Here is a 26,201-nt window from a genome sequence, read left to right as displayed (position 1 = left end):
GTGCTGCGGGCGGCGCGCGGGTCTCGCGAGAGCGGCGTCGCGGGGCGTGGCGGCGGTGCCGCTGTCAGCGCGATGAGGCGGCGCCGCCGGGGCTCCCGCCGCTGCCTCCGCCGGGCCGCGCGCCCGCCCCATGGCGCGTGAGGCCGGCACCGCCCGACCGCGCTCCGGCCGCCGCCCCCGCCCAGCAGGTACGGACCGCACCGCACGGGTCGGACCGAGCTACCGAGCTGCGCGGGGGCGGCCGCCGCGGGGGACGCGCTGACCCGCCGGGGCCCCGCCCGCCCCCCCCACCCCCGACCCCCATCACCCACCCTGGTCCTTCCTCTGCCTCCCGGCGCTGCGGGAGCCGGGCGGGAGCCGCGTCGGGCTGAGCCCGTCCAGTGCGGCCCGTCGGGGGCCGCTGGGGTGTCGGCGCCCGGCGGGCCCCGCCAGGCCGCGGGGCCGGCCCGGGGACCCGGGCAGCCATTTGGTGGCGGCTCCGAAATGACGGCGGGAGCAGGGCCGGGCAGCGGGAGCGGGAAGCCAGGCCCGGGCCCCGGAGCGGGAGCCGGCCCGGCTTCGGGAGCCGGGCCCAGGAACGGGAGCAGGGCCCGGGCCCCGGAGCGGCAGCCGGGCCTGGTGCGGGAGCGGGGCCGGGCTCGGGTGCGGCTGACAGCGGCCTGCGGACGGGGCGAAGCCGCGGGGGCTCTCGCGGGGCTGCCCGGCGTTCCAGGCACCGGCGAACGGAGGCAGCAGCTCCCGGTCCCCTCCCTGGCAGCCCCTTGGGGAGCCGCAGCACCGGGCAGTCCGCGCCGAGGTGCCCCCGGCACCGGGGAGAGTCGCACCGGAGCCATGAATATTCCCAGTCTGGAATACTCATGGAGCCGTGCGTTAGGGTAATGGTGGAGGAGAGTCATGGTGGGAGACGGGCCCTGGGACTGCACCCACCGTGTCATGTTTGAAATGTCTTAAGCACAAAAACAGAAAACGACTGAGCAGGAAAAGCGTGTCCCGGTTCTGCTGATGCTCGAGGTGCACGGAGGGTTTCCAGTTAAGTGTAGGAGTCAGCACAAAGCACAGAAGGGCAGCAGAGTGGTGGAAGAGTGATGAGTGTTCAGTTCATCCAGGGTTCAGAGGGGAATGGCATGGATCTGTAACGAGAGAAAATAATGACAAAGTTTAGACAGGCAACCAGGAGATTTTCTCATCTAGGCCTTTTTAATTTCCACGCAAACTTAGAATTTTGTTTGGATTTAATTGTAGTTCCTGTAGCTTCTCTTGTGGTTGTTCTCTCATGAGAGAGCTATATAGCTACATCATAATAATGAAACTAAAATTAAAAATAGTCCTTTGGATTACAAGGGTGTAAATTTGCAATTGTGGCAGAAAAGATCTCATTTTAAATGAGAAGCAACCAGTACAGCTGTAAATCTTTTGAATCAAAATACTATTCTTTAACCTTTGGTCTTTCCTAAACATCTGTGGAAATACTAGAAATTGAAACTTATGTTACTGGTATAAGTATTGTTCCATGAAACACTGAAGTCTTAATTTTTGTAGTGAATCATTTTCCCAAGACCTTCATGCCCTTTTTGTGAACTTTTTCTTGTTTCTGCATTGTAAGCAAAGCTTTCCCCAAGAAAAGGTCTTTTTATTAACTTGTATTTCTGTTTGAGGTTGTGGCCATTTCTCTCAAAAATACTAAATTCTAACACATTTTAGTGTCAGTGCTTTAGGTATCCCAAAGCGAAGTCTTGATCTTGACCTTATTTATTTAAGGCTTTGTTGCTTTAAAATAGATAAAATATTTACAATACCCAGATGGTAATAGCTGATAGCATTTGTCAGGAGTATTGTTGCATTTCATTTGGTGATATTTTATATCCCCTTAATGAGATGAATGTTCAGGGTCTCTCCTTGCCACCTGGACTACCCTAAGGAAAGGAAAAAATTATTTGTCCATGGGCATCTAAAGTAATTCTGTACAACCTTTAAAAAGGCTTTCTAGCTCCTGTGGAGCCCTGTGTTTTCTTGCCTACATCTCAGAACAGAAATGGTATTTCATTAAAATGGTCTAAAAATATTAAAATACAGAATTTCTCATCTGAAAAATTTATTGTTTAAACAAGGAGGTCATGTAAAAAAAAAAAAGCTTGGAGAACTAAACCATACAGGAGAGTCCTTATTCACTGAAAATATTACCAAAAAGTTAGGAGTTCTACACTGTATCTCTTCTTGGAGTAACTGTGTCAAAGTAGATCTGCTTAGAAATGGATTCCCTTTCTCTGCATTCAGAGAGAGTTCAACTGATTTGGGTGGCAAAAAAAAATTTCACTTATTTGCCCTTCACTTAGTCCCGAAAAGTCAATACTGTTACAGAAGCTGAGTTGGTATCAGGCTGGTGGCAAGGACAGGCTCTCCTTTCAGGGACACCTATGAAACACAAGGAAAAACCCACAGTGGCATTACATAAGTATTTAGGAAACTTTTAAAATCTACTAACAGGATTTGTGGTAGAAGGGTTGAGCAGGGAGGAGCGGGTGAGACCTGCTGAGGGTACACTGACTCTGGTGTTGGTTTGGGGGCATTTAACCCTGAATTGAGTGAACTTTGGCAGTCACTGAGCAAACACAAGTGTAAATTTATATTGTACCCCTGTTGATAGGAACTACTCTTCAGCCACACGTTTTAAGGATGCAGAGGGGATTCAAGCTTTGAATTTTTAACCAGTTAACAAGAGAATCCCATAGGCGTTTCGGCAAAACGTAGTCTGGGTACATGTCAGTGTTCAGATCTGTACTTAGGGCGTGAGGAAATGGAGTGGAGCTCTCAGGGAAGTTCAGGTTGGACATTGGTAAAAGGCTCTTACCCCAGAGGGTAGCCGGGCACTGGAACAGGCTCCCCAGGGAAGTGGTTCTGGCACCAAGTCTGCCAGAGCTCCAGGAATGTGTGGATGATGCTCCTGGACGTGTGCTGTAGTGTCAGGTACCCCTGCAAGAAGCAGGGTTGGACATGATGGATCCCTTCCCACCAGGATTTCTATTGGTGACTTTTCTGGAACTTGAATTGGGCTGCAGATATTCACAAGAGCATTATTCTTGAGTGAGATAATTGCATCGAAATACTGTATTTAATGGTCATTAAAGACTTTACATGTAGAATTTTCACATGATGTAGAGATTTGCATGTGACAGATATTACGGAGTGTAGAAATAAGCAAGGCACCTCAGTAAAGAGGATTTATTTCAATTTCAAGCCATCGTAGCTGAATGATGCAAAGCTGTTACGGGATGGCCCTTCCCTAAGCCTTTAATGAAGCCAGTTTTTTAGATCTGTGGATGATGGCTGTTGAAGAGAAATCAATAAAAGAAATTAATAACGTATTCCAGAGAATACGTTAATACTGATAATTCTGTGGTATGTGAGTTTTTGACCCGGTCAGAATGCTTTCAGGAACTACGTAACTTAGGAAGGAAAGGTGGAAAAGGCTGCCTCCTTGTAGTGCAAACCAACCATTCATCTGCATAAATGAAAAGTTTTAATGGAGATCACTTTAAAAAAGAAAAGAAAATACAGTAATGTCTACAGTCAGCATTAAGAGCAAGTCAATATCAAGGACTCTTTAATTTAGTGATTCAAAATCAATTGAATTCTAAGATTGAGGCTTAAATCCACAGTAAGATTGTAATTGAGCCTCAGTAAGGAAAATGCCATATAATTTCACAAGTTTTCCAAGCGTTTCCTTCATCTGTGGCAGAGACTTCCCTTTGTTCAGCACTGATAGAATTATTCCATGTCTCATTCTCACCCAAGCTCTGCTTATTTGTCTTTGCCCACAGCCCACAAGGGACCTGATGGAGGCAGCCTGAGACGAGCAGAGCTGACGCTGTGGGGGAACTGAGTTAAGCCTTCAACCCTTTCTCTGATAAGGGGTGAAACTTGCCTGTCTGCATTTTGGCAAATGCCCTGACTGAGCAGTGTGGGAGAGGAACAGACTAACAGAATAGTGTGATCAACTAAGCTTGGTTTCTTCAGGAAATCAGAATTTAATTCTATTTTTCATATCCAGAGATTATTGAGTAAACATAATGATATAGATTAGTTGTAGAGAATGTCTTGGGATTAGGTAGCTAAAAGTTAATATAAAATTATTAAAGACATCTAAGTCTTACAACTTCCATCATTTGTACGTGGTACAGCTGTTTGAGGAAGGTCTTGAGGTTTCACTTAGCTCCCCTTCCATCTCTCATTTCAACTTAATGTGATATTCTAGTTTAAAATGAGAAAATCAGTCAGTTATTGTTACTCTGATCCATTGCAGCCATTACAGGAGAATACTACTGTTTTAAAAACACAACATTACTCAGCTCTACTGGTTTTTATTATTACATAATTTCTGAATTTCAGCTTGTATGTTTCTCAGTTTGTCTTCTGGAGTAGTGCCTCTGGTAGTAATACTACAAAACTAATTGTAACTTCACTATGTAATGATCTTTTTAATAACAGCTGCCATGACTTTTCAGACTGCTCCCTTGTATGTCTGGCCAGTTTCTGTATCAGCCAGTTCTTTGGGATATTTTTTTTGCAGGGTGCTTCTACTTTGACAGGGAAGAGGAGCCCTGTGTAGTGTAGAGGTAGATAACACATCTGCCAGAATGAACAGACAGACCAAGGATAGCTGTTCTAATGGAGTGTGCTGCCTGTTAAAAACCGAATCCACAGGATTTCTAGTTTACCTTCTTTTTTTTTTTTGCTCTCTTCCTTGTGTTTGCTCAGTTTAGAGTGCTGGAGCAATTTGTTCTTCAAGAGGACATCCCTGAAATACATTGTTTCTGACAAGGAGAAAGAATCTATTAAACATTTGGCTTATGCTTTTTGTAGGAGTTGACATGGTAATTAGGAGATGTGAGATTGTTTTCCTACACACTGGGGTGTAAGAGTGGCAGGAGAGCTGGCAGGCTCAATAAAGTATGGAGATTCCTCCCTGTATAGCTGCTTGAAGTTTTGGGAGTCAAGAGCTTTTCCCAGCTGTTTGCTGGCTTAATTAGATTTTTTTTTCCTGTCAAGAAATCTGAAGGTCAACACATGCTTAGTAGAGTCTGTCATTTGGGATGATTAAACACCCAGAGATAGATCTTTAAAAAGCGGTGGTGCACACTTGAAGGATCTGTTGTGTTCATTTCTATGCTGGTCAGGAAAACAGCTGTATTTTAAAAGCTCATAAACAGAGGTGGTTTCTTGCAAGTCCCTGAAGCACCTGTGGAAACCGAACGTGGGTATTGTCTCAGAGCAGAGATCCCTGTGTCTGAGATAATTAATGAGCAGTGTGGACACAGGGACTGTTTATTAGGAGCTCGTTAGTGACATACTGGCAGTTGAGTTCTTTGTGTGCCAGTCTCTTAAACTTTTCCCTGTGTGAGTCATGACAGTCACACACTTCCCAGAGTGGTCTAGTTTGTGCTGTTACCTGTGTCTTGCAGTCAAGTGAAAAAGCACCACTATCAGCCCTAGGTCAGCAGTAATGTTGGTGTTTTAATGTTTCTGGTGGTGCTGCAGAAAGCTTTAAGGAAGGTGTTCACAGACTGGCTTTGCAGCTCTGTGCATCTCTTGTCCCTTTTGGAAGGGAAGCACATGTGCTAAAGGAAATGGTGGGATTCTTAACAGAGGAATCAGAAATCTTTCTGGGCCTGTTGGCTCAGTGTTTAGCTTTATTCTTATTTGTTTTGCTTTTAAATTTCCTTGGGTAAAAGACATGTAGCAATAGCATGTTAAAGATGACTGGGTTTGTTCATCACTGCTAGAGCTTTGACTGTGCTTTCATAGAAGCTGGAGGAAAATCTGATTTGTCCAATACATGGGAATTTTCTGGCTTATGTTGGAAGTGTAACCTCAGCGGTTTGGTTTTGAGAGGTTCAACTTCCAGTTTGGTGTGTTTTACTATGGGAATTCATTTGAGGCAAAAATTGCTGCATAATATTGAAAAGCTCGCTGAGATAAGGACATCTTGTACAAGTATCCTGTTACTTAAAGGGCACTGAATGTTCATAGTACTAAATAGGATTTCTAAACAGATGGTCATAATTAACATAAAATACATCCACAGATAAGAGTCTATTTGGTCTTCTAGTAATTCTTTCAATGGTCTGGTACTTTAGCATTAATTAAATTGTAGCACAGCCTGCAATGGAACTGCAGTAAGGAGTTTCTGAATTTGAACACAGAGGGGAGATCGCAGCTCCCTCAGAACAATTGCCTTTTTTCTGTCATCAGAGTAAAAAAAAAAATTGAATGCTAAACATGTAATTAAAACATTTGTGTATTTGCATTTGTAACAAGCTTGTTCATAGCCTTGAAGTGACCCAACTGGTCTGTAGGTTGCCTAGAGAGCAAACACGCTGGCACATCACAGCCCAGGGTGGGGCTGCTCCCTCCAGGGTGGAGCTCTGAATGTAAATCCTGATGATGGATGCTTGGATGAGAAGGGTTTCAATGAACTTCTTAGGCCTGGTACCTTTTTCAGGAATGTGACTTATGTAAGATACAACAACAATCTCCATAAAGCCATATTTTATTTGAAATACACTTATGTAAACTTATTTGGTACTGCTGCACAGAGTGAGACGTTTCAAGAGACAAGGAAACCATCTGAAGTTATTGCTTGCCTTATCATAGGTCCTTAATACGTGGATTTTACATACATCAAAGATTTTCTTGCTGTGAGTTCATGGACACAGTTATATGTAAGGTAGAAACATGAAAAGCAAAATTGCACACAGCAATCTCTGCCCTTGAGTGCTCCAGTTCTTGTAAGAAAAGGCAGAAATAACATGAGAATCATAAAACTAAAAACTGGTCTCTCACTCTTAGTGTTTTCTTATGGCTCTTGATATTTGTTAGTTGATTTGTATTTTACAGGAAGAGAAAATGTGTTTTTAAAAAAGCAAAGCTCAGTTTGGCATCTGATTAAGTCTGAATAAGATCTGCAGAAGGAAGCTGTTGTTTTACATAATTTCAAATGATAATAACATTCTAAATCACACCCCTCCCCCCAAAAAAAATTAATGCCATTTATTGTGAATGAGTTAAACTTAGGGTAGTCTGCATTAATTTAGTCATGAGCCTTTTTTGGTACAGTTGTTAAACTAACCCGGAGTTGGGGTTTTTGAGTACTTCAGCATAAGGATTTGGTTTTGTTCTTGGTAATATTGAAATTGTGGTCTGTTATTTTAATTAAAAGTTGTTCTGAATTGCCAGAAAGCATGTTTTAAATACTCTGTTATTCACTTACAGCTGCCAAAACATAGTACAGTGAAATAATGGTCTGCTAGCCTGCTAAACAAGTGTCCAGCTTCCACAATGCCTGTGCAGGCAGCTCAGTGGACAGAATTTCTGTCCTGCCCAATCTGCTACAATGAGTTTGACGAGAATGTGCACAAACCCATCAGCTTAGGTTGCTCTCACACCGTGTGCAAGACCTGCCTGAACAAGCTCCATCGCAAGGCATGTCCTTTTGACCAGACCGCCATCAACACCGACATCGATGTGCTCCCTGTGAACTTTGCACTCCTCCAGCTGGTTGGAGCCCAGGTAGGATTCAAGCAGCTCTCTGGTTTGCCACTTCATGCTGTTGCCTTGTCCATGCCAGCTGCAATATGTGTGCTGCTCTTTCTTCCTTATTTTAGCCCAAATAAATGGGTAAGGCTTAACTTTGGACTCTCTAGGAGTCCGTACGTACTCTAAAAGCAACTTCACCATTTCAGGGCCACCTTCTCATAAATTGAAAACATGTTCTAATTGTAATCTGAATTCTGATTTTAAAAGGCTCTTGAACTGTGACTGGAGAAAAATTCTCATTGGGAAGCAGACAATTGTCTGTCCCAGTTGTCAGTAGAATGAGTGAACCTGCAGACTGCACTTGTTCATTTTGGCCTTGTGAGAAATCTCGTTCCTAAATGTCACATGTTTGGAAGTGGCTGTTTAACCAAGTTCCAGAAGTGTGTGTGTATAATTTTTTTTTAAATATGCTTGATGATGGCTTTTCAGTTGCGTTTGCAGACACTGGCTAATCAGGCCAGGAATGTTCCCTGCGCTGTCTCGTAGCAGTGGCAAAACAGTGATTATATAATCAGTACTGCACTTTATGGAGACTAAATAAGTCTGTTCCCCTTATGCTGATTCATGTGCTTTTTCATGTTACTCTCTCTAACACCTTGGTGAGGCAGTAAGATGATGTTATTTACTTGCTTTTTAATGTCCTATCACATGCCTTGACACAGCTACTGGTAATGACATTATGTCAGAGTGTTTTTGTTTCTCAAGTTCACGTGATCCTTTCTTTTTTTTTATGTGTCAGATCATTGTTGTGATCTTACAATATTTATTTTCATGGTCTCCTAACTTCTTGCAATGTATTCCAAACAATTAATTATTATGACTAACACTCCCTCTGTTTTCCTTATCTGACCTTGTTACTCTACTTCAATTTTTTTTTCACCAAGTTAAGTTTCCTGCTTCTTCTCTTGGAAGATTTTGGCATGCCCAAATGATGCTTAAATAATTTTTAAACTTTGCTTTATTATATTCTTGCTAGTTCATTTTGTCCTGTAGCTTTTTTTGTAGTAAATCACGCTGATCTGGTATACTGGATCACCTTCTCAGATCTTGTGTTCTTCATCTTTTAGACGTTGGTTATTGTTTTCTACACTATTTCTGTTTTTAAGGTGTTGAGTAATAACAAAAACCATCTTTCATCATGCTAATCTTCATCTTGGGTCCTTTTTGTTGTTCCTTATGCCATGTACATGCCCTGGTTGGGTCCTGTGTTTCCCTGCTCTCAGAGCAGTGCACATCTGCAGTGTTATGTAATTAATGGTGATGTGGGTACCATCGGGGAGGTCAGCCAGGTGTATGTAATTCTGCTCCCCCTTTCTCCCCCTTGCATTTTTTTAGGTACCTGATCATCAGACAGTAAAGTTGAGTAATGTAGGAGAGAACAAACATTATGAAGTAGCAAAGAAATGTGTTGAGGATTTGGCACTCTACTTAAAGCCATTAAGTGGAGGAAAAGGTGAGTCTCTGGTGAGCAGTGGAATTTTGATGTAGCTTGCTTTGAGCAGCGTTGTGTTTTCAGCACTGATTGTAAATGTCAGTGAGATAATACTTTCATTTTTCTAATAAAATTGCCTTGTGTCTTTAAAAGCTTATTCACACTTGTGACACTTGTTTGTGGTTTTCTTATTTTTAAGTTTACAAAATACTCTGTTTAATAATACTGCCTTGGGGCTAACTTTCTACTGAAACTGAACTTTCCCCAAAGGATGGCTTTGATGTCAGTTTAAAATTTTAATTAAAGTTTCTTTTGATAAAGAATTACACAGAGTTGCCTAAGAAAAGGGAAGGTACCTGTGACTGGTATCCAAGTCCTAGAGAAAGACATGTACTGTTAGACAATTTTTTGTCTCACTCAGATGAATTTGATGAGGAGCACTGCTCTGCCTTTTCTCCTTTCTCTGAAGGTGTTGCAAGCTTGAATCAGAGTGCACTGAGCCGTCCCATGCAGAGGAAGCTTGTGACACTGGTGAATTGTCAGCTGGTGGAGGAGGAGGGTCGGGTCAGAGCCATGAGGGCAGCTCGGTCGCTGGGAGAGAGAACTGTCACAGAACTCATCCTGCAGCACCAAAATCCTCAGCAGCTTTCTGCCAATCTTTGGGCTGCTGTCAGGGCACGAGGGTGCCAGTTTCTAGGACCAGGTAAGGGACCTGTACATCTGCAACAGAATATTTTTAGCTGTACCTTTTCTTTACAAAAATGTTTTGAAATTTCTTCTGTTCAGTTGAAGATGTTCTGCCAGAAAGAAAGGAGAAGGGGAAAGAAAAACCAACAAATAGTAGTAAAATCTTCTGGCATAAAGTTTCTGGTTGTTTCCCCTGCTGGTCCATTAAATGTTTTTTGAAATTGTGAGGAAGTATTTAAAAAATCCTGGCAAAGAGGAGTCAATAAGCACACGCTGTGCAGTTTGTAATGGAGTTTAGCAGGCTGGCTGTACTGCTAGCTGTCAATACAGTCAGCCTAACCTCAGCTGCAGCATACTTTGGAAAATTAAAATGATTTATATCTCTGATAGAAAACAAATTCATAGTCAAGAATGCAGCTACAGCAAGCACAGAAGCAAGAAAATCCTCTTTAAAGTAGAAGTTGTCCTCTCTTGACTCCTGTAACTGTTGATTGCATCCCAGTACTGTTCCCATATTTATTTTATAGTTTCATGGTGTGGCATTGAAGAGGTGTCCAAAAGAACAATGGCTACAAGACTGCACAGTGGAGAAAAGTATAAACACTGTACTACTGATGTATTTATTACTGGAAGTTAGTCTTAGCTCTAACTTTGCTGTGCTTAGAGTGGTTCTAAGTATTTCTTCTAAATTAGCAGCTTTCTTTAAAAGTTTTTTTAAGTAAAATAAAAAGCAATAAGGAATCACATTCAAGATGATTTAGATGTTCCTGCTGTAGCCTTGCTGTTTTCTGGAATATAATTAACTTTCATTTTTGTGTGTTAAAGCTATGCAAGAGGAGGCACTGAAACTTGTATTACTGGCACTGGAAGATGGCTCTGCACTCTCAAGAAAAGTTCTGGTACTTTTTGTTGTGCAAAGGCTGGAACCAAGATTTCCTCAGGCCTCTAAAACAAGCATTGGCCATGTTGTGCAGCTACTGTATAGAGCATCGTGCTTTAAGGTAAAACACCACTATTGTGGTTTGTGCTGTGCAGCTGGTTTTTATGATGAATATGGAGATTTTTGGTTAAAGAAGGAATGTTTAACTATTACTTTTATTAGGTCACTAAAAGGGATGAAGATTCTTCTCTGATGCAACTGAAAGAAGAGTTCCGGAGTTACGAGGCTTTGCGGAGAGAGCATGATGCCCAAATTGTTCACATTGCCATGGAAGCAGGACTTAGAATATCACCAGAACAGTGGTCTTCCCTTCTGTATGGAGACCTGGCACATAAATCACACATGCAGTCCATTATTGACAAGGTTTGTCAAAGGGATGATTTTAGTATCTTGTAAGATTAGTTTTGACTATTAAATGTTACAAGAAAAATCAAAGAACTCCATGAATTAACTTTTTGTTCGTAGTCCTATCAAATATTAATTAAAAACTAGATGGAATTTTTTTCCCCTGATGTAGCATATTCATCATATGAAGTACTTTAATTAACTTTTTGGTGTCTTGTGATGAAGCTTCATAGGGCAGATTCTGAGTTGAGAAATAAAATTTCTCTCCACTGATCCTCTCTATATGCCATCTGAAGACACTATATATTGCATTTAGGAACCAGTGTCATGAATATCTTTTTAAGATCAGTAATTGACAGTTGTAAGATGCAGCACACTAATGCTCCTTTTATTTTCAGCTTCAATCTCCAGAATCTTTTGCTAAGAGTGTACAAGAATTGACAATTGTCTTACAGCGCACGGGGGATCCTGCAAACTTAAACAGGCTGAGGCCTCATTTAGAACTCCTGGCAAACATAGATCCAAATCCAGGTATGCAAATCAAGCTTCTTAAACTTTTTTTGGTATTCTTCATATCTAGCAAAGTATATTAAGATGATAACCTCCATTCCTGGTTTTGAAATTCCCATTAATGAACATAATAAACTGTTCTTCAGGGCTCTCCAAGGTTGGTCCTAGTACTTGGTGTTGTAAAGTAATACAAGATGTGCCTCTTATTTATGATCCTGGATTTATTGACAGTGACAACCCTGCTTTTCATCATTTTAGATGCAGCATCTCCAACATGGGAGCAGCTGGAAAATGCCATGGTGGCTGTAAAGACTGTGGTCCATGGGCTGGTGGATTTCATTCAGAATTACAGTAGAAAAGGCCATGAAACTCCACAGGTAACCAGACTTGATCATTGCATCATGTCTTCAGCTTCCTCTCCCATTTACTGGGAGATGCAACTTTGAAGAATTACTGTTGATTTGAAATATTAATGGCCTTTTCTGCAGGATAATTGATGATACTGTTATTTACTGCGTTCAGATTTTGAGAACCTAACATGAATATGAAATGCAGCAGAGCTGGCTGTAGAAAAATCCATACAAGGACAATTTAGCCCCTCAACAAGGAGTGTCCTTGTTTTTCTGATTAAAAATGCAAAATGTAAAAACATGCCATGGATGTATTTTCTGTATTTTAAGCCTACTTTTATGTGAATGTCTGATAGATGGTAAGAGGAATGTCTTGTGGTTTTTGTTTGTTGTTTTTTTTTAAGCCACAACCAAATAGCAAATACAAAACAAGTATGTGCCGAGACCTTCGACAGCAAGGGGGGTGTCCAAGAGGAACAAACTGTACATTTGCTCATTCTCAGGAAGAGCTTGAAAAGTGAGTGTGGGAGACTTTTTCCTTTTTCCTCCTTTTAGTTTAAATCCAAGCAATCTACAGAGATTTTTGAAAACATTCTCTTCCGTATATTCATTCATTTAGAGGGACTCTTGACGTGACAGTTCTTTATATGAAATTGAAGATAAAGCAAAGTAATGTCTACAGACTAATTCCAGTTTTGTTTTTTATTTTACCGCATATGAGGTAAAATTTCCTTTCCTGCAATTGAGTGCAAGCTCAGTGTCTTTCAGGGATTGGTTACATTACATACAAGAGAGAATTAATTACATTTTAATTATGTAAGGAGTGAAATGCATTATTGAACGATATGCAGCTCTGCATTCTTGAAGTTATTTTCACCCAAATGCATTTTCAAAGAACTGCAGACTGGGTCTTAGAAGAGGAGAGATGATTTTGGGTTCCAGTTGTTGAAAATAAGTTTGTAATTTTTTGATGTCATGTTCCATGTCAATCCCTTCTTTTTGCTAGTTTTGCAAATCCATTAAACTTCACAATAAGCACTTTTATACCATCTTGTCTTTTGTGCATTTGCACGTTTGTTTGTAGATATCGCTTGAGGAACAAAAAAATCAGCGCAACAGTGAGAACATTCCCCCTTCTGAACAAAGTTGGCGTAAACAGCACCGTCTCAACCACCACGGGAAACGTGATCTCTGTCATAGGAAGCCCTGAAGCAACGGGCAAGATGGTGCCAAGTACTAATGGAATAACTAATCTAGAAAGTGGGGTTCCCCAGCTGATCCCCCGCTGTGCAGACGCCTCCCTGAGAGCTCTGGACAACACCAAGAAGGGAGGGAAGACTGGAGCCAATGGCCAGAACGCTTCTGGGTCCCCCACAGAATCACTTCCTGAAAAGTAGGTGACTTTTTTACATCAAGACAATTCAACAGAACGTTCTGCTTTTAGATTATATAAAAAAATTAATGGGGTTTGTGGGTACTGAAGTGTGGTCCTGGCTTGCAGTAATTGCTGGTGCTCAGTGGCTGCAGAGCTGTGCAAGGTCTTGCACTGCAGTGCATTGTTTTAGCTGTTACAGTACTCATGTGCAATGTAGACAAAATGGTAAATCTCTCCCTTAATCTCTTAACCTCAGTTGTTCTCAGCCTGGTATCTTAATTGCTGTTAGGTAATTACATAAAAATTAAAATTATGGCATACAAATAAATTATATACATATTGCATACTATTGGGTTATTACATACAGGTATGTTACTACATGCGATAAATTGTATTCAGAATTTGACATTTCCTAAAACCAAGAAGTGCACAGAGTGTGCACTTCCTTGAAGCCTTCTAGTTTTGGGATTTTCACTTAACTTTTTAGATAATTCTGCGGGAAACACTGTCTCTAAACCTTTGTCTTTACCAGAATACACTTAGAAAAGGTATCAAAACATTTACGTCCACTTTTGAGTTCTCCTAGGAGAAAGTCTAAAATGTAGCATCAGTTGAGTGTATGAAAAACAAAATTCCAGAGGAAATGTCAAGGCCCAAGTTTCCATGTTACATGGGAGTGTACACAAAGAAGTGACTGACTGAAATAAGTGAAGATCTGTTTAATGATTTCTTGGTAATCCTTTTCAGTAAAATCGGTTCTCCACCCAAGACTCCTGTAAGCCAGGCAGCAGCTACCTCAGCTGGTCCTCCTAATATTGGAACAGAAGTTAATTCTGTGCCTCCAAAATCCAGCCCATTTGTTCCCAGAGTACCTGTCTACCCTCCACATTCTGATAATGTTCAATATTTCCAAGATCCCAGGACTCAGCTGTCATATGAAGTTCCACAGTACCCACAGACAGGTGAGTGAGATCTGCACTGATTAGGAAATAGCTCTGAGCTTTTCTCTGGAAAAATATCTTTTATGAGAAATAACTTTTATGTCTGTTTTGTCAATGTCTATTTTATTTTATTTTTATTAAAATATCAGCTGAATGTTCTCTTAATGCAATACTAATCTTGTTAATTGCTGAGTATGTGAGGGACTTGCAGTTTGCTCCCAGTGTTGGCGGTTCTTGCCTTTGTGTGCTGTGTGTTGTACAGCTTATACTTCAGCCTCCAGAAGAACTTGAACCTCAAGGTCTTTCAGCTACTTTTTCCTTTGTTAGCATTTAATTGTTTTTATTTAGGCTTGCTTTTGCCATGGCCCATCCATGAGGGCATCCCTGGGCAGGATTCAAAGGCATAGCACACTTCTGCTGGGAGGCTTACACATCTTTGTGCTTGCTGGAATGTTTTCAAAAGCTTCCAGTTATCTTTTTAGGTTGCACTGTGCGTGTTTATATTCAGGCAAACAATTGTGGTTTTTAACACTTAGTCACTCACAAGTTCTCAAAAGGTAGAGATGTTCAGGCAGTCCTCTCCAAAGAAAGAGCAATAAATCAAGTGTGAAATGGTTATTTATAGACTTTTTATTTTTTAGTAATATAGATTTTTATTTTAGAGAGAACTGTTTTAACTTCCTATATAAAGACTTGCTGAAGATTCCGTGTTTTCAGTTACTTAGTTACACCACAGTACATACAGCAATATTTTCCAAACTAGGTCCAGTTGGTGAAGGGCCAGCACTGCATCTGCAAATGTGGTTGTCATACATGAAATGATATTTAACAGAAACATGGTAGGGTCAGTAAGAGGTTTGTAAAGTGTGACTCCTCATTCTCTAAAGGTACTTACCAATGCTGTTTACAGTTTTAGAAGGTGTAAAATTTTTGGTCATTTGTGGTTGCATTAAACATGCTTTTTTCCAATTTTTAAGGGTATTATCCAGCACCTCCAACAGTACCAGCTGGTGTGGCTCCCTGTGTTCCTCGCTTTGTGAGGTCCAATAACGTTCCAGAATCCTCCCTCCCACCTGCTTCCGTGCCATATGCCGATCATTACAGCACATTTCCCCCTCGAGACCGGCTGAATTCTCCCTACCAGCCTCCTCCTCCGCAGCCCTACGGACCAGTCCCTCCCGTCCCCTCTGGAATGTACGCTCCCGTCTATGACAGCAGGCGCATCTGGCGCCCGCAGATGTACCCACGAGATGATATCATCAGGAGCAATTCTTTACCTCCCATGGATGTGATGCACTCATCTGTCTATCAGACGTCGTTGCGGGAGAGGTACAACTCTCTGGATGGGTATTACTCTGTGGCTTGTCAACCTCCAAACGAGCAGAGGACTGTGCCTTTACCAAGGGTAAGTGAGAGCCAGGAAGGGAAGGCTCTATGCAGACTTGGTTCTGAAGTTCATTACTGGAAAGTTGGTAAATAATTAGCGTAGACCTGTTTATTACAGTGATCGAGACTTGTGACTTGGACAAAGTTCTTGTTTTGTTTTTAACATCAAAATGGGCTTGCAAAACAGACCACTGTCATCTGCATCAGGACCAGAGCCCTTTGCCACTTTAATGCCCATGTATGTTGCTTGAATTAATTGCATATCTAAGATTTGAGTTGCCATACATGGGCCTACAAATTCTTGTGAAATTCTTCAAGTGATATCAGTGGAGGGTTACAGACCCAAGGAAATTTCGGGACCCAAGTGTGTCCCATGGAGGTATTTGCCTTCTGATTAGAGTATGATGGGATATCCAGTCCTGTATTTATCCTTTTTAGGAGCCTTGTGGTCATTTGAAGACTGGTTATGATGAGCAGCTGAGACGGAAGCCGGAGCAATGGGCACAGTACCACACACAGAAAACTCCTCTGGTATCGTCAACCCTTCCTATGGCAGCACCATCTCCAACACCACCTTCTCCTCTCTTCAGTGTAGATTTCAGCACAGAGGTGGGAAGCCAAAGAACCTCTTTATTTTCCCTCCCTGATTCTGTAAGATGTCATTGAATATTTCTAGGAAAGATTTTCTACCTGCCATTTATTGTTCATAAAATTAAGTTAATTTTCTAGCAAAACGAAAATGATATCTCATGATGCAATTCAGTTTGGTATTAAGGTGATGCATAACATGACTGCAGAAAAAAGGTCAAGAAGAGAAGTGATTCAATTCAGCTTCACTAAATGAACTGTAATTTTATTGAACTCTGTAAACTCCAGGTTTTTGTGTAGGGAACATCAGTTGTGTTTTCCATTAAAAAGTACATTGCCTTTGATAGTCCAAATGGCTTGACTTGATGGGTAGCCGGAATCAAAATTCCAGTGCTTATCAAGTCCCAAAGAATGCATTCCCTTAAAAGTGGCAAAAAGCATTGGTAGACATTGTGTACTTGTCTGATAAGTTCTGTAAAGAAGGAGAACTCAAGAAATAGAAATAGTGCACTTTTGAAGAAAAAAAAATACTTAAAATACTTTATCTCTCTAAATGAGATGCATCCAAAAAACTAGTTTGAAAACCACTGTGCCCAGCACTCTTAGCTGTGGTTTGAGTTTTGTTGGTGATATTTGAGATGTTAAGAATAATTATTCAGATCAGATCTTGTAGGTGTACCTGAAGTGCCTTATGCATGCATTCAAGGTGGATCAGGATTTAGTAATTTTCACCCAGGTTGGGGGGTTGTAAGTTGTACTTTTATTTAGCACTGGCTAATACATTAAAGGAAAATGCATGGCTTCCTCTCAGTTAAGTTACTGTAGATATTTGCCTAAAGAAACCTGACACTAACACAGATTCCAGTCTCTCATCTTGGTGGGCCAGGCAGTTATTTGTATGGCAAAGTTTGTCCTCTGACAGCTGCCTGGGGCACTGTTTTAAAATATGACAAAACAGCTTATGTTGTCCCCAGGTGAAGTCTTGAATATGGCTGGAATTCCTTGGTTGACTTTTGAGATACATTTACTGCTATTTAATTCAATTATCTTCTCATTTTAAAACTGAATTCCCTGTTTTTATTATTCACTGCTTATTTATTCCCTTTTCTGTAGTTCTCAGAGAGTGTCAGTGATTTGAGTGGAACTAAATTTGAGGAAGACCATCTCTCTCACTATTCACCGTGGTCTTGTGGCACTATTGGCTCTTGTATAAATGCTATCGACTCAGAGCCCAAGGATGTGATTGCCAATTCCAATGCCGTGTTAATGGTAGGGGTTTTCTGCATGTTCTCTCATTAGTGTGATGATCCTTACATGCTGAAGTGTCTTCTGTTTGGTTAAACCAGGCTTTAAAAAAAAAAAAAAAAGAGGTCATAGCCTCCTAGCTTCCATTAGTAGTATTTTAAAGTAGTTCTGCTCATTTGAAGTTGTTTGGAATATCCTTTCCCAGTTTTGTAAATAGGCAACTATAATGAGAAGTTATTGGCCAACAGAAGAATGTGCATAACCTCAAATGAGTCCATGTATCTCTTGTCTCCTGAATATGTAGGATTTGGACAGTGGGGATGTTAAAAGGAGAGTGCATTTATTTGAAACACAGAGAAGGGCAAAGGAGGAAGATCCTATAATCCCGTTCAGCGATGGACCCATCATCTCCAAGTGGGGTGCAATCTCCAGGTCATCCCGCACAGGCTATCACACAACAGATCCAATCCAGGCCACTGCTTCCCAAGGAAGTGCTACTAAGCCCATCAGTGTATCAGGTACAGCTTCAGGCTTTGTGTGACAAGAATTCATCATTTATGCACGCCATGAGCATTTCATCCTCTTTGTGCTTACTGCAGCTATGAAATGCAAAGAGCTAAAGAACTGAAGAGCAGAGAAGATAGCATTCACTATCTTAATTCTTTTGCAGATTATGTCCCTTATGTCAATGCTGTAGACTCAAGATGGAGTGCCTATGGCTCAGATTCTGCCTCCTCAGCACGTTATGCAGAACGGTATGGACTCCTTCCCGAGCTCTTTTCACAGCTTTTCCTGTAGCTTGCAGTTCTTCAAAGTCCTCTGTGTGTGTGGGGAATCTGGAATGTCTATTAATAGACATTCTTAATTTTAAAGTAAAAGGCTTTTTTACCTATCCGGCATAAAGCCTTGGAAAAAACTAGGTTAAAGCTTGTGTAGTCTTTAATACTTTATGCAGTTAATAGTGCACAATTACTAGCAGTGTATCCCTTGAGATATCTGTCAAAGAATTGGAGTCAGGTACTGCCAAGTTGTCATGTCAAAATCTTTAGTAGTTTCAGGTTTTCTTGCCACATCTTACCCACGTGTAAAATAAGGATATTTGCTTCTTAGAATGCCTTGAAGTATCGTGAGCCACAGCGAAGATGAAGAACACATTGTCTAAATCACATCTAGTTTCTGTCCAAAAATGTAACATTGGTAGACTAATGAAGTTATGGGGTGTTTGATTTAGAGAGCTTCTTTTAATTCCTAGTTTTGCCTTCTTTCTTTTAAAGGGACAGGTTCATAGTTACAGATTTGTCTGGTCACAGAAAGCATTCCAGCACTGGAGATCTACTGAGTATTGAATTACAGCAGGTAAGACCAGTTATTATACCATGAGGGTTTTTTAATTTAGAAGAAGATGTTTAGTAAAGTGCTTTTAAATAAATTTTCTTAGTGTAGCTGTCTGACTGCACATGGTTTAGGTGTTGTGTTTGGTAACTGAGCTGTTTCTTTCCATAGGCCAAAAGCAACTCCTTACTCCTTCAGAGAGAGGCAAACGCACTTGCCATGCAGCAGAAGTGGAATTCTCTAGATGAGGGCAGTCGTCTTACCTTAAACCTTTTAAGCAAGGAAATTGATTTGAGGAATGGTGAGGTAAAGAAAGGGGTAATTGGGATGAAACAAATCTTGGAGGGTGTTTATGTATATATATATACAGAAGTGCATGATTTTAGCAAAGAGTTGAAACTTGGTTTTAACATTCCCAAATATTTATAGCACATTGTTTGCAAGCTAAGTCACTGTTGCTGCACTCAGTTATTTAGGCAGGTGCACCTGCTATGCTGCTTCTCCAAACACGCATTTACAGAGTGGGAAGAATGTAACCATCATTTTCATGCTATCATTACTTTTTGTCTATTTGTATATGTTATAAATCTAAACATTTTTTCAATGGACTCAAATTTCTTTAGTATTAATTTTATCTGTTTCAGTACTTTATTCTGATTCGATTTAGCCTTGTCCTATATTGTCCATGCCTGAAGTTCATTTTTGTCTGACTAGCTCTCTTGTATTGCAGAAATGCTGTGTGCTAGAAATGCATCTTCTGTTTTCACTTTAGTTCTCTGGTGTTGTGTGAAGCCAGTGAAAAGCCAACTTGATATTTAGAGAACATATTCATTCTTTTTCAGACTGATTATCCTGAAGACTGTGCAGACACAAAGCCAGATCGAGACATTGAATTGGAGCTGTCAGCCCTCGATACAGACGAACCTGATGGGCAAGGGGAACAGATAGAAGTGAGTACAAAAATCTGTGTGTCTTAAGAGGTCACTGGGTCTTTTCATTAGGCTTTATAGAATAGTATGTTGATATCTAATCAGTCCTAGTAATGACATCCAGCATTCCCCTTGGGGTCTTGGGGTCTTGAATTTCTCACTCATATACCTGGCAGTTAATACTAGTGAAGTTAAAAACAGCTCAGAGTTTATACTGCTCTTGTCATTCACAGCAATCTTTGAACAACTGGCTTTTCCTTTAGTGAAATGTGGTGGACATTCTAATAGTGTGACATAAAATAAAGGAGTTTTACGACCAGACTCCTGTTTCTATTAGCATAACGTAGTGGAACTTAATAGGAAAATGTAAAGCTGGTAGGGACAGGGTTGATGGGCATTTCTCCTTCTCTCTTGTAGGAGATTCTGGACATACAGCTAGGGATTAGCTCCCAAGAGGATCAGCTGCTCAATGGAACAACTGTAGAGAATGGGCATCTGCTAAAGCAGCACCAGAAAGAATCTATGGAGCAGAAGAGACAAAGTTTAGGTGAAGACCTTGTGATTCTGTGAGTGTTAGACAAAACAGCAGTGTCTGCCAGTGTTAGACAAACAGAAGCATCAGAATAGTGGAAGCGTGGTTGTGTAAGGATGAACTACGTACCTGCTCAGTCTTGGATTAGACATCTGCATTGTTTGTACATGGTGGAGTGAGAAGAACCTCTAAAGAAATAGAATTAGGCCACAAAGCTGAATGTCCCAGGCTGGTACCATTGTTCGTATGCATCGTTGTAATCGTACACACTGAAACGTGTCACACCTGTTCAAAATACCTTTCACAGTCAGTAAGCAAAAAATGCAGAATATTTTTATAGTTAACAGAAATTAAGAAAAACTTCAAAAGGTTAAATGGCGGACTGTTTGCACAAATCTCCATGGAGAGGTAGATTTTGAAATACACTATTTTAGGTTTATATGTTCTGTAGTCTTTAATGAGTAAAGCAGCCTTTGAAAATGAGGCAGACTACTTTAACATCTTGAGCATACCATTCCAGAGGAAGATGTTTAGCCTGTTGCTAAAAATGAGTTTGTCAGTATTTATTTAATGCACACAATTCAGTTCCGGATACTTGTGCATGTCCTTGTTTAATATTTGTGTAACTTATTTTTCTCCTCAGGGAGGAGCAGAAAACAATCCTGCCCGTAACTTCTTGCTTCAGTCAGCCGATCACAACATCTGTTAGCAATGCAAGCTGCCTGCCCATCAGCACATCAGTCAGTGTTGGCAGCCTCATTTTGAAAACTGCTCACATTATGTCTGAGGATAAAAATGACTTTTTAAAGCCTGTTGCAAATGGCAGGATGGTTAACAGCTGAAAGGCATTCATCTTTCCAGCTTGTGACCACACCATGGAAGCATTTACACTAGCTTTTTATATATATAATATATATTATATAATGTATATTTTTTTTAAAGAAATAATATTGGGGTCATGCATTTCCTGTGGACTCTTTGATACTTCAAGCCCCTCTCGCATTAGCATTCTGAAGAAAAAAAAACTTACTTTAGTAGGGTAAGGCGTTCACTTTCCACAAATGAATGGAATTTGGACATTGTTTTACTTAAGCTTAAAGCAGCTTTTTATGAGTTTGTAGCAATCCGGTGCGGTATCTGAGCCATTCTTGTTGAAAATGGCTTCTGTAGAAAACTAACAACTCAGTTATTTAAACTAGCAGGATCCTACGATGATACATCTAGTGAAAGGAAGACTAACTTATTTGTCTCTATTTTGTTTCACAAGAGAAGAACTTTTGTCTTGTTGCAGCTGCTTTTTCTTTAGTTGTGGAACTTTGCATGGAGTCTTGTTTCCTGTTGGAAGACTGAGAGGTGGAGATTTGGACTTGAGGCTTTTACAGGGTTAACTCACCATTAGCTTTGCACTGCTATGTTATTTGCAGGTCTGTGGGGCAGTGCTTTGCTGCAGCTTTTGGTTTCCATTCCCCCCAGTTTATGCTTCAGTACTGTAGATGCACATACACAGGCTACTTGTCCAAGTAAAGTTATCAGAAGTAAATCAAGTGCCTAAGTCCTCCAGCTAATGTACTAGGTATTGGTTTCCCCAAGCTACACATGAAGCAATTTTCAACGATTTTGAGAGGTTATGCACTAATGTAACAGCAATTTTGGTTTTTTTTTCTTATTTTTCTTTTTTTCGTTAATAGTTCTCAACTTGGAGATTATAGGATCCAGATGACTTGGCAAAAAGTATCAGGTGCTCTTGGCTTTCCTTTGAAAACCCTGTATCTAGTGTTTGCACTGACTAACAAGATGGTATTGCTGTTTTTTGTACTGTTTTGTTTTAATTTAAACTAAATATTGGGAATTTAAGGTGGTTGTAATTACCTTTGTTAAATGTTGTTAATCATAATCTTGTATTCAGGTTTAATTTTTGTTTATTCAGTGGCAACTTATTTTCAAAGACCTTGAAAATACAATGAGATAGCATTATCTGACCTTCAGAGTGCTGGAAACTGTATGAATTTATGCCCTGTTAAGAGGTGACTGAGAATCATGTTAGACATGTCAACTGAAAATTGGTTTTCATAAATACACGTGAACTAGAGCCCTGGGCATATTTTTTTTGAAAAGCTTAAAAATCCACTTTTTTTCTTTTAAGAAAGCAGGACTCTCCTTCCTGATGATTACTATCTTCTTGTTTGTCCTCTTACTTTTCTTTGTGACAAGTTTTACATTTTTTTATGTTTTTATTAACTTCTGTGAAGTTGTTTACTCTGAAAATTGTACTGGAATATTTTAAGCCAAGCTGATCTTTCACCAGGTGTACTGCATGTAAGGGCTTTTCCTGCTAGCAAAATGCTTAAAGAGGATCATGTTACTGGTCGTCTGAGTTGTTATTTTACAAAATCACAGCTATGTGGTCGGGTAAGATTTTGATAACTGTTTTGTGCACGCTTCTGGGGGGTGGGGGTTGGCATTTCCCTGAGGGTTACTGATTAGACTAAGTAAATATTGGTGTTTGATATCTCTCCTAACGAACCTGTCCATGAAATAATTATGTTGTAAATATACCTGCAAATCCAAGGGTTAGTTTTGATATTCTGGTGTCAGTATGGAAGATCTTACACATCTATTTAATACTCCAGTGTCAAGGAATGTATGTAGAACAGTCAAGTAGTCTTTTCTTAGTTTCCTTTGGCTGTTGCTGTACCTTCTCCAGCCAGTGCCACCTCACTCTAGGGTTAGACTGACGCTTCTTTCACTCGCTACGTGAAGTGAATGGATACAAGAACCAGACCACCTTTGTCACCTTAACTTATTTCCTATTGATGTTAACTTTAACTTAGAATGTTAGACATAAATATGATTGTTGTATATTTTATACCAAGACCATTCTGTAAATATGAATTTATATTACTTTTGAAATGCTTCTGAGATACTATTATTTGCTGTACAATGTAATTCCAAAACAGATATGCAAACAAGTATGTCTCTTTCATGGATATTTAAACAGTGAGATCTTCCATGTTGAAGGTGATGTAATTTTTTTAAAAGATTTTTAAATTTTAAATTGCTATTTTGTTACAAAAATAGAGAAAATATAAAGGTTTGAGAAGTCCTTATTTGCCCTCAGGGAAAGAGCCCTCTGTGCACCAGAACTCCACAGAACATCTTCAGCATGATCTGAGGGTGAATATATACTACATAAATTGATTGTGTATTTACCTTAACTTTTTAATTTTAAAATGGCAATTTTAAAAACTTGGTTGTGCTCTGCTGGAGGGGGTTGGGATAAGCTGCTTACACACATTTGCCTGTTTGTCCAGTGAAATAAGCCTGACATATTCCTGCCAAGGTCTTGGCATATTTAAGAACAAGTGTATCTCTAGACTCTTGTCTGCAGCAGGAGGTCCCGTGATAGAGCAGTTCTCTAGGATGACCATACACTTCATATGGAAAGTTGGCTCTCAACTGAGGCTTGAGTTTTCTAGTTGAATTTTTAACTTATAATGACAGGCAAAAGAATTATTTGAGGGTTTAACAGCATGTTGGCTTTGTCTATGGTTTTAACACTGACTGTGTGGTTTTTGCCACCAAACTAATGCCCTCCAGTGCCCTGACAGGGAGAAGAAGCTGCAGGTGGGAGCACCTGGCTCTGGCTTCCTTCTTTGTTGAAATTTCAGCCCGTGACCCTTTACAAACAAGTATGTATTCATTTGTTAATTGTAAATCAGGTGCCTTTGGGCTATGGAAGGGCTTATTTTCTGACACTGAGAGAGTGACTTACCTTTGTGTGTCAATAGCAGTGATGCCCATTTAGGTTTTGGCCTAATTTACTGTGCTGTCAGAAAAGAAGGCCCGGAGCAGATCGGGGAAAGAGATTGGCTCTTTTGCTTTGCTTGGACAAGCATTTTGGGTTGGTTTGGTTGTTTGTTTGTTTTTTTTTGTTTTTTCCCATTAGGGGTACAGCAGGGATTTCACATGCAAGAGAGACAGGAATTATTAGTATCTAAGTTAATTGTGTTGCCTCACTACCTGGATTCATTCCTTGGTTTGCCTCATTTCCCACATAGGTCTTAAAAGAGACTAATGCTTGTGCTGGGAGAATGCTTGTGTGAGAAAGTAACTATCTGTACATTCTTAACATATACTTAGAGCAGAGTGATTGCCCTGCTGCTGATATTTTGTTCCTGTAAACAGGTGACAAGAAATGAATCTTAGAGTTTATGCAGATTTTGCATTGTAGAATGTATACTAGACCCTTCAAAGGCAAGGTTAGACTCTTTGCAAAGCAAACTGGCGTTGGTTCTTGGTAGTCTAGTACAGGGACACTAAAGTTTGGCATTTGATTTAGGAAAAAGAAAACAGTTGCACACAGCTGATTATGTTAAATAACCTCTTAATTAAGCTCTTTGTAGAAGTCTAATTTGGAAGGTTTTAGTGCTTTGATAACTCAATTGAAATTTTAATTTCTCCTGTACTCAAGAGCTGAATGCTGTTCTTGTATAATAGTGTACTAGGCTGGATGAGGTACAAAATAATGCACAGTGGTCAGAAACAGCTGAGGAAGGAACGCTTAAAATAACTCAATCTAAACTCAGAATAGTTCCAAACATTGGTTTTGTTTGCTTTTTTAAAGCACAAGTTGTCAAGTTGTACCTGTTGCTGTACATAAACACTGTATGCCAGCAGCTCCTTGATCATATTTGTGAACAGACTTTTCATTATTAGACTGGTATTAAAGGAAGGTGTTGAATTTGAGAGTGTAGCAAAATGAGAAATGATCAGATGATCTATAGGATGTAAAAGTCCATTTTTATGTTGTAGTTGAATCCCTTTGTTAGGAAGTTCCCTCTCATTGAGGGACCTCTTCTGCAAGCAGAACACAATAAATGTGCTTTTTTAAATGACCCAATTTCCCAGTATAAATGAACAGCTGACTATGGCAGTAGTCATCCCCCCTGCATCTCTTTGCTGGCAAGGGAGCAGGATAAGGGTGGGAAAAAAACCCAAAACTGTCACTGATGAAATAAAACAAATCTGAATAATCTAAGTGCCCAATGCCCAAACATAATTCTACACCCCATTTATTTAAGGATGCTTGTGGAAGCTTTTAATCACTCAAGATTCTGCTGTAAAAGCTGAAATAAAGCAGAGCCTGGCTGCGTTTCTTACTGCCAAAAGCCAAGGTCATTTGCACATAGCCCATGGATTTCTCCAGAGTAGATCTCCGTTACCCAAGGCATGGGAATGCATGCGTTTTCTTAGCTGGGCAAACAAGTACATTATACAGTAGTTGTGATACAACACACGTGGCTTTGATTTGTACTGCACATACCCACTGTACAGCCACTCCGAAGTATTGTGGTTAGCTTGCAGCATCTGCTGTCGCATTGATACTGTTTACTGCGTATTCTTTTCCCTGGAAGTTTTAAAGAAAATTTTTTTTTCTTGTTGCATTGATTACATTTTATAAATTTGCTTAGCTGGAAAGTTTGGGAAAAGAGGCCTGTTTGTCAATTGTACAACCGATTGTGAAGCTCTAGTGTGAATATTTTTACGTCTGTATTAGACATTTTCTTTGCAAATCTATTGTTCGATTGAAATGTAAATGAAATAAAAGATGGTGTACACCCATCATGTATAAAGCAGGCACCATCGCTACGATGGATTTAATGCTCATTTTTATGGCGCATTCTCAGCTTCTATTTAAAACTATAATTTAAAGAAAAAAAAAATCTGTAAAATGAAATGGGGATATATGGGGGAGTAAATTCTATTCCGTTTATTTCGGTTTTGATTCCCAATGGTAATGTTTCCCTTCGTGTTAGAGTAGGGGGGCCCCGGCGGGGCCCGTGTGTCGCTGTAGCACTGACGTGCAGAGGTTGTAGCTTTGGCTGGGCACGGATAGAGCATCCCGGTTCGGTGTTTGAGAGACTCGATGGAAGAAGTTTGCAGTATTGACATGTATTTGCATGCACGAATAAAAATTATTTGTCCACCTTAACGGGCTGTTTGTCGTCAGCGGGGG

The 26,201-nt window shown here is 40.4% G+C and overlaps 1 protein-coding gene across 2 annotated transcripts; it reads left to right on the top strand.

The window, feature by feature from the left end:
* Positions 1-73: 73 nt before the first annotated feature.
* On the top strand, positions 74-26,165 carry RC3H2 (ring finger and CCCH-type domains 2). 2 transcript variants are annotated; one of them, XM_084219870.1, is made up of 21 exons: positions 74-188; positions 7,270-7,566; positions 8,929-9,046; positions 9,495-9,728; positions 10,538-10,713; positions 10,815-11,015; positions 11,396-11,528; positions 11,766-11,884; positions 12,262-12,374; positions 12,942-13,250; positions 13,980-14,194; positions 15,151-15,578; positions 15,998-16,168; positions 17,261-17,416; positions 17,697-17,910; positions 18,063-18,147; positions 18,667-18,748; positions 18,896-19,030; positions 19,567-19,674; positions 20,071-20,219; positions 20,829-26,165. In XM_084219870.1, exons 2-21 carry the CDS (start codon positions 7,336-7,338, stop codon positions 21,025-21,027), a joined length of 3,576 nt encoding a protein of 1,191 aa, XP_084075996.1. In that variant the 5' UTR covers positions 74-188; positions 7,270-7,335; the 3' UTR covers positions 21,028-26,165. The 2 variants fall into 2 exon arrangements, with proteins under 2 accessions (XP_084075996.1, XP_084075997.1); XM_084219871.1 differs by having other exon boundaries at positions 20,071-20,200; positions 20,829-21,004.
* Positions 26,166-26,201: the final 36 nt, after the last annotated feature.

Source organism: Fringilla coelebs (assembly GCF_963513975.1).
Source record: "Fringilla coelebs genome assembly, chromosome: 21".
In the NCBI taxonomy this organism is placed as follows: Eukaryota; Metazoa; Chordata; class Aves; order Passeriformes; family Fringillidae; genus Fringilla; species Fringilla coelebs.
Note: the sequence above shows the minus strand (reverse complement) of the source record. Positions and strands in the feature narration are given on the sequence as shown.

Coding starts and splice junctions, on each gene's coding strand:
- RC3H2 (XM_084219870.1), top strand. CDS start 7,336: ATGCCTGTGCAGGCAGCTCAGTGGACAGAATTTCTGTCCTGCCCAATC. Junction 10,714..10,814: donor ATAGAGCATCGTGCTTTAAG/GTAAAACACCAC, acceptor TACTTTTATTAG/GTCACTAAAAGGGATGAAGA. Junction 11,885..12,261: donor AAGGCCATGAAACTCCACAG/GTAACCAGACTT, acceptor TTTTTTTTTAAG/CCACAACCAAATAGCAAATA.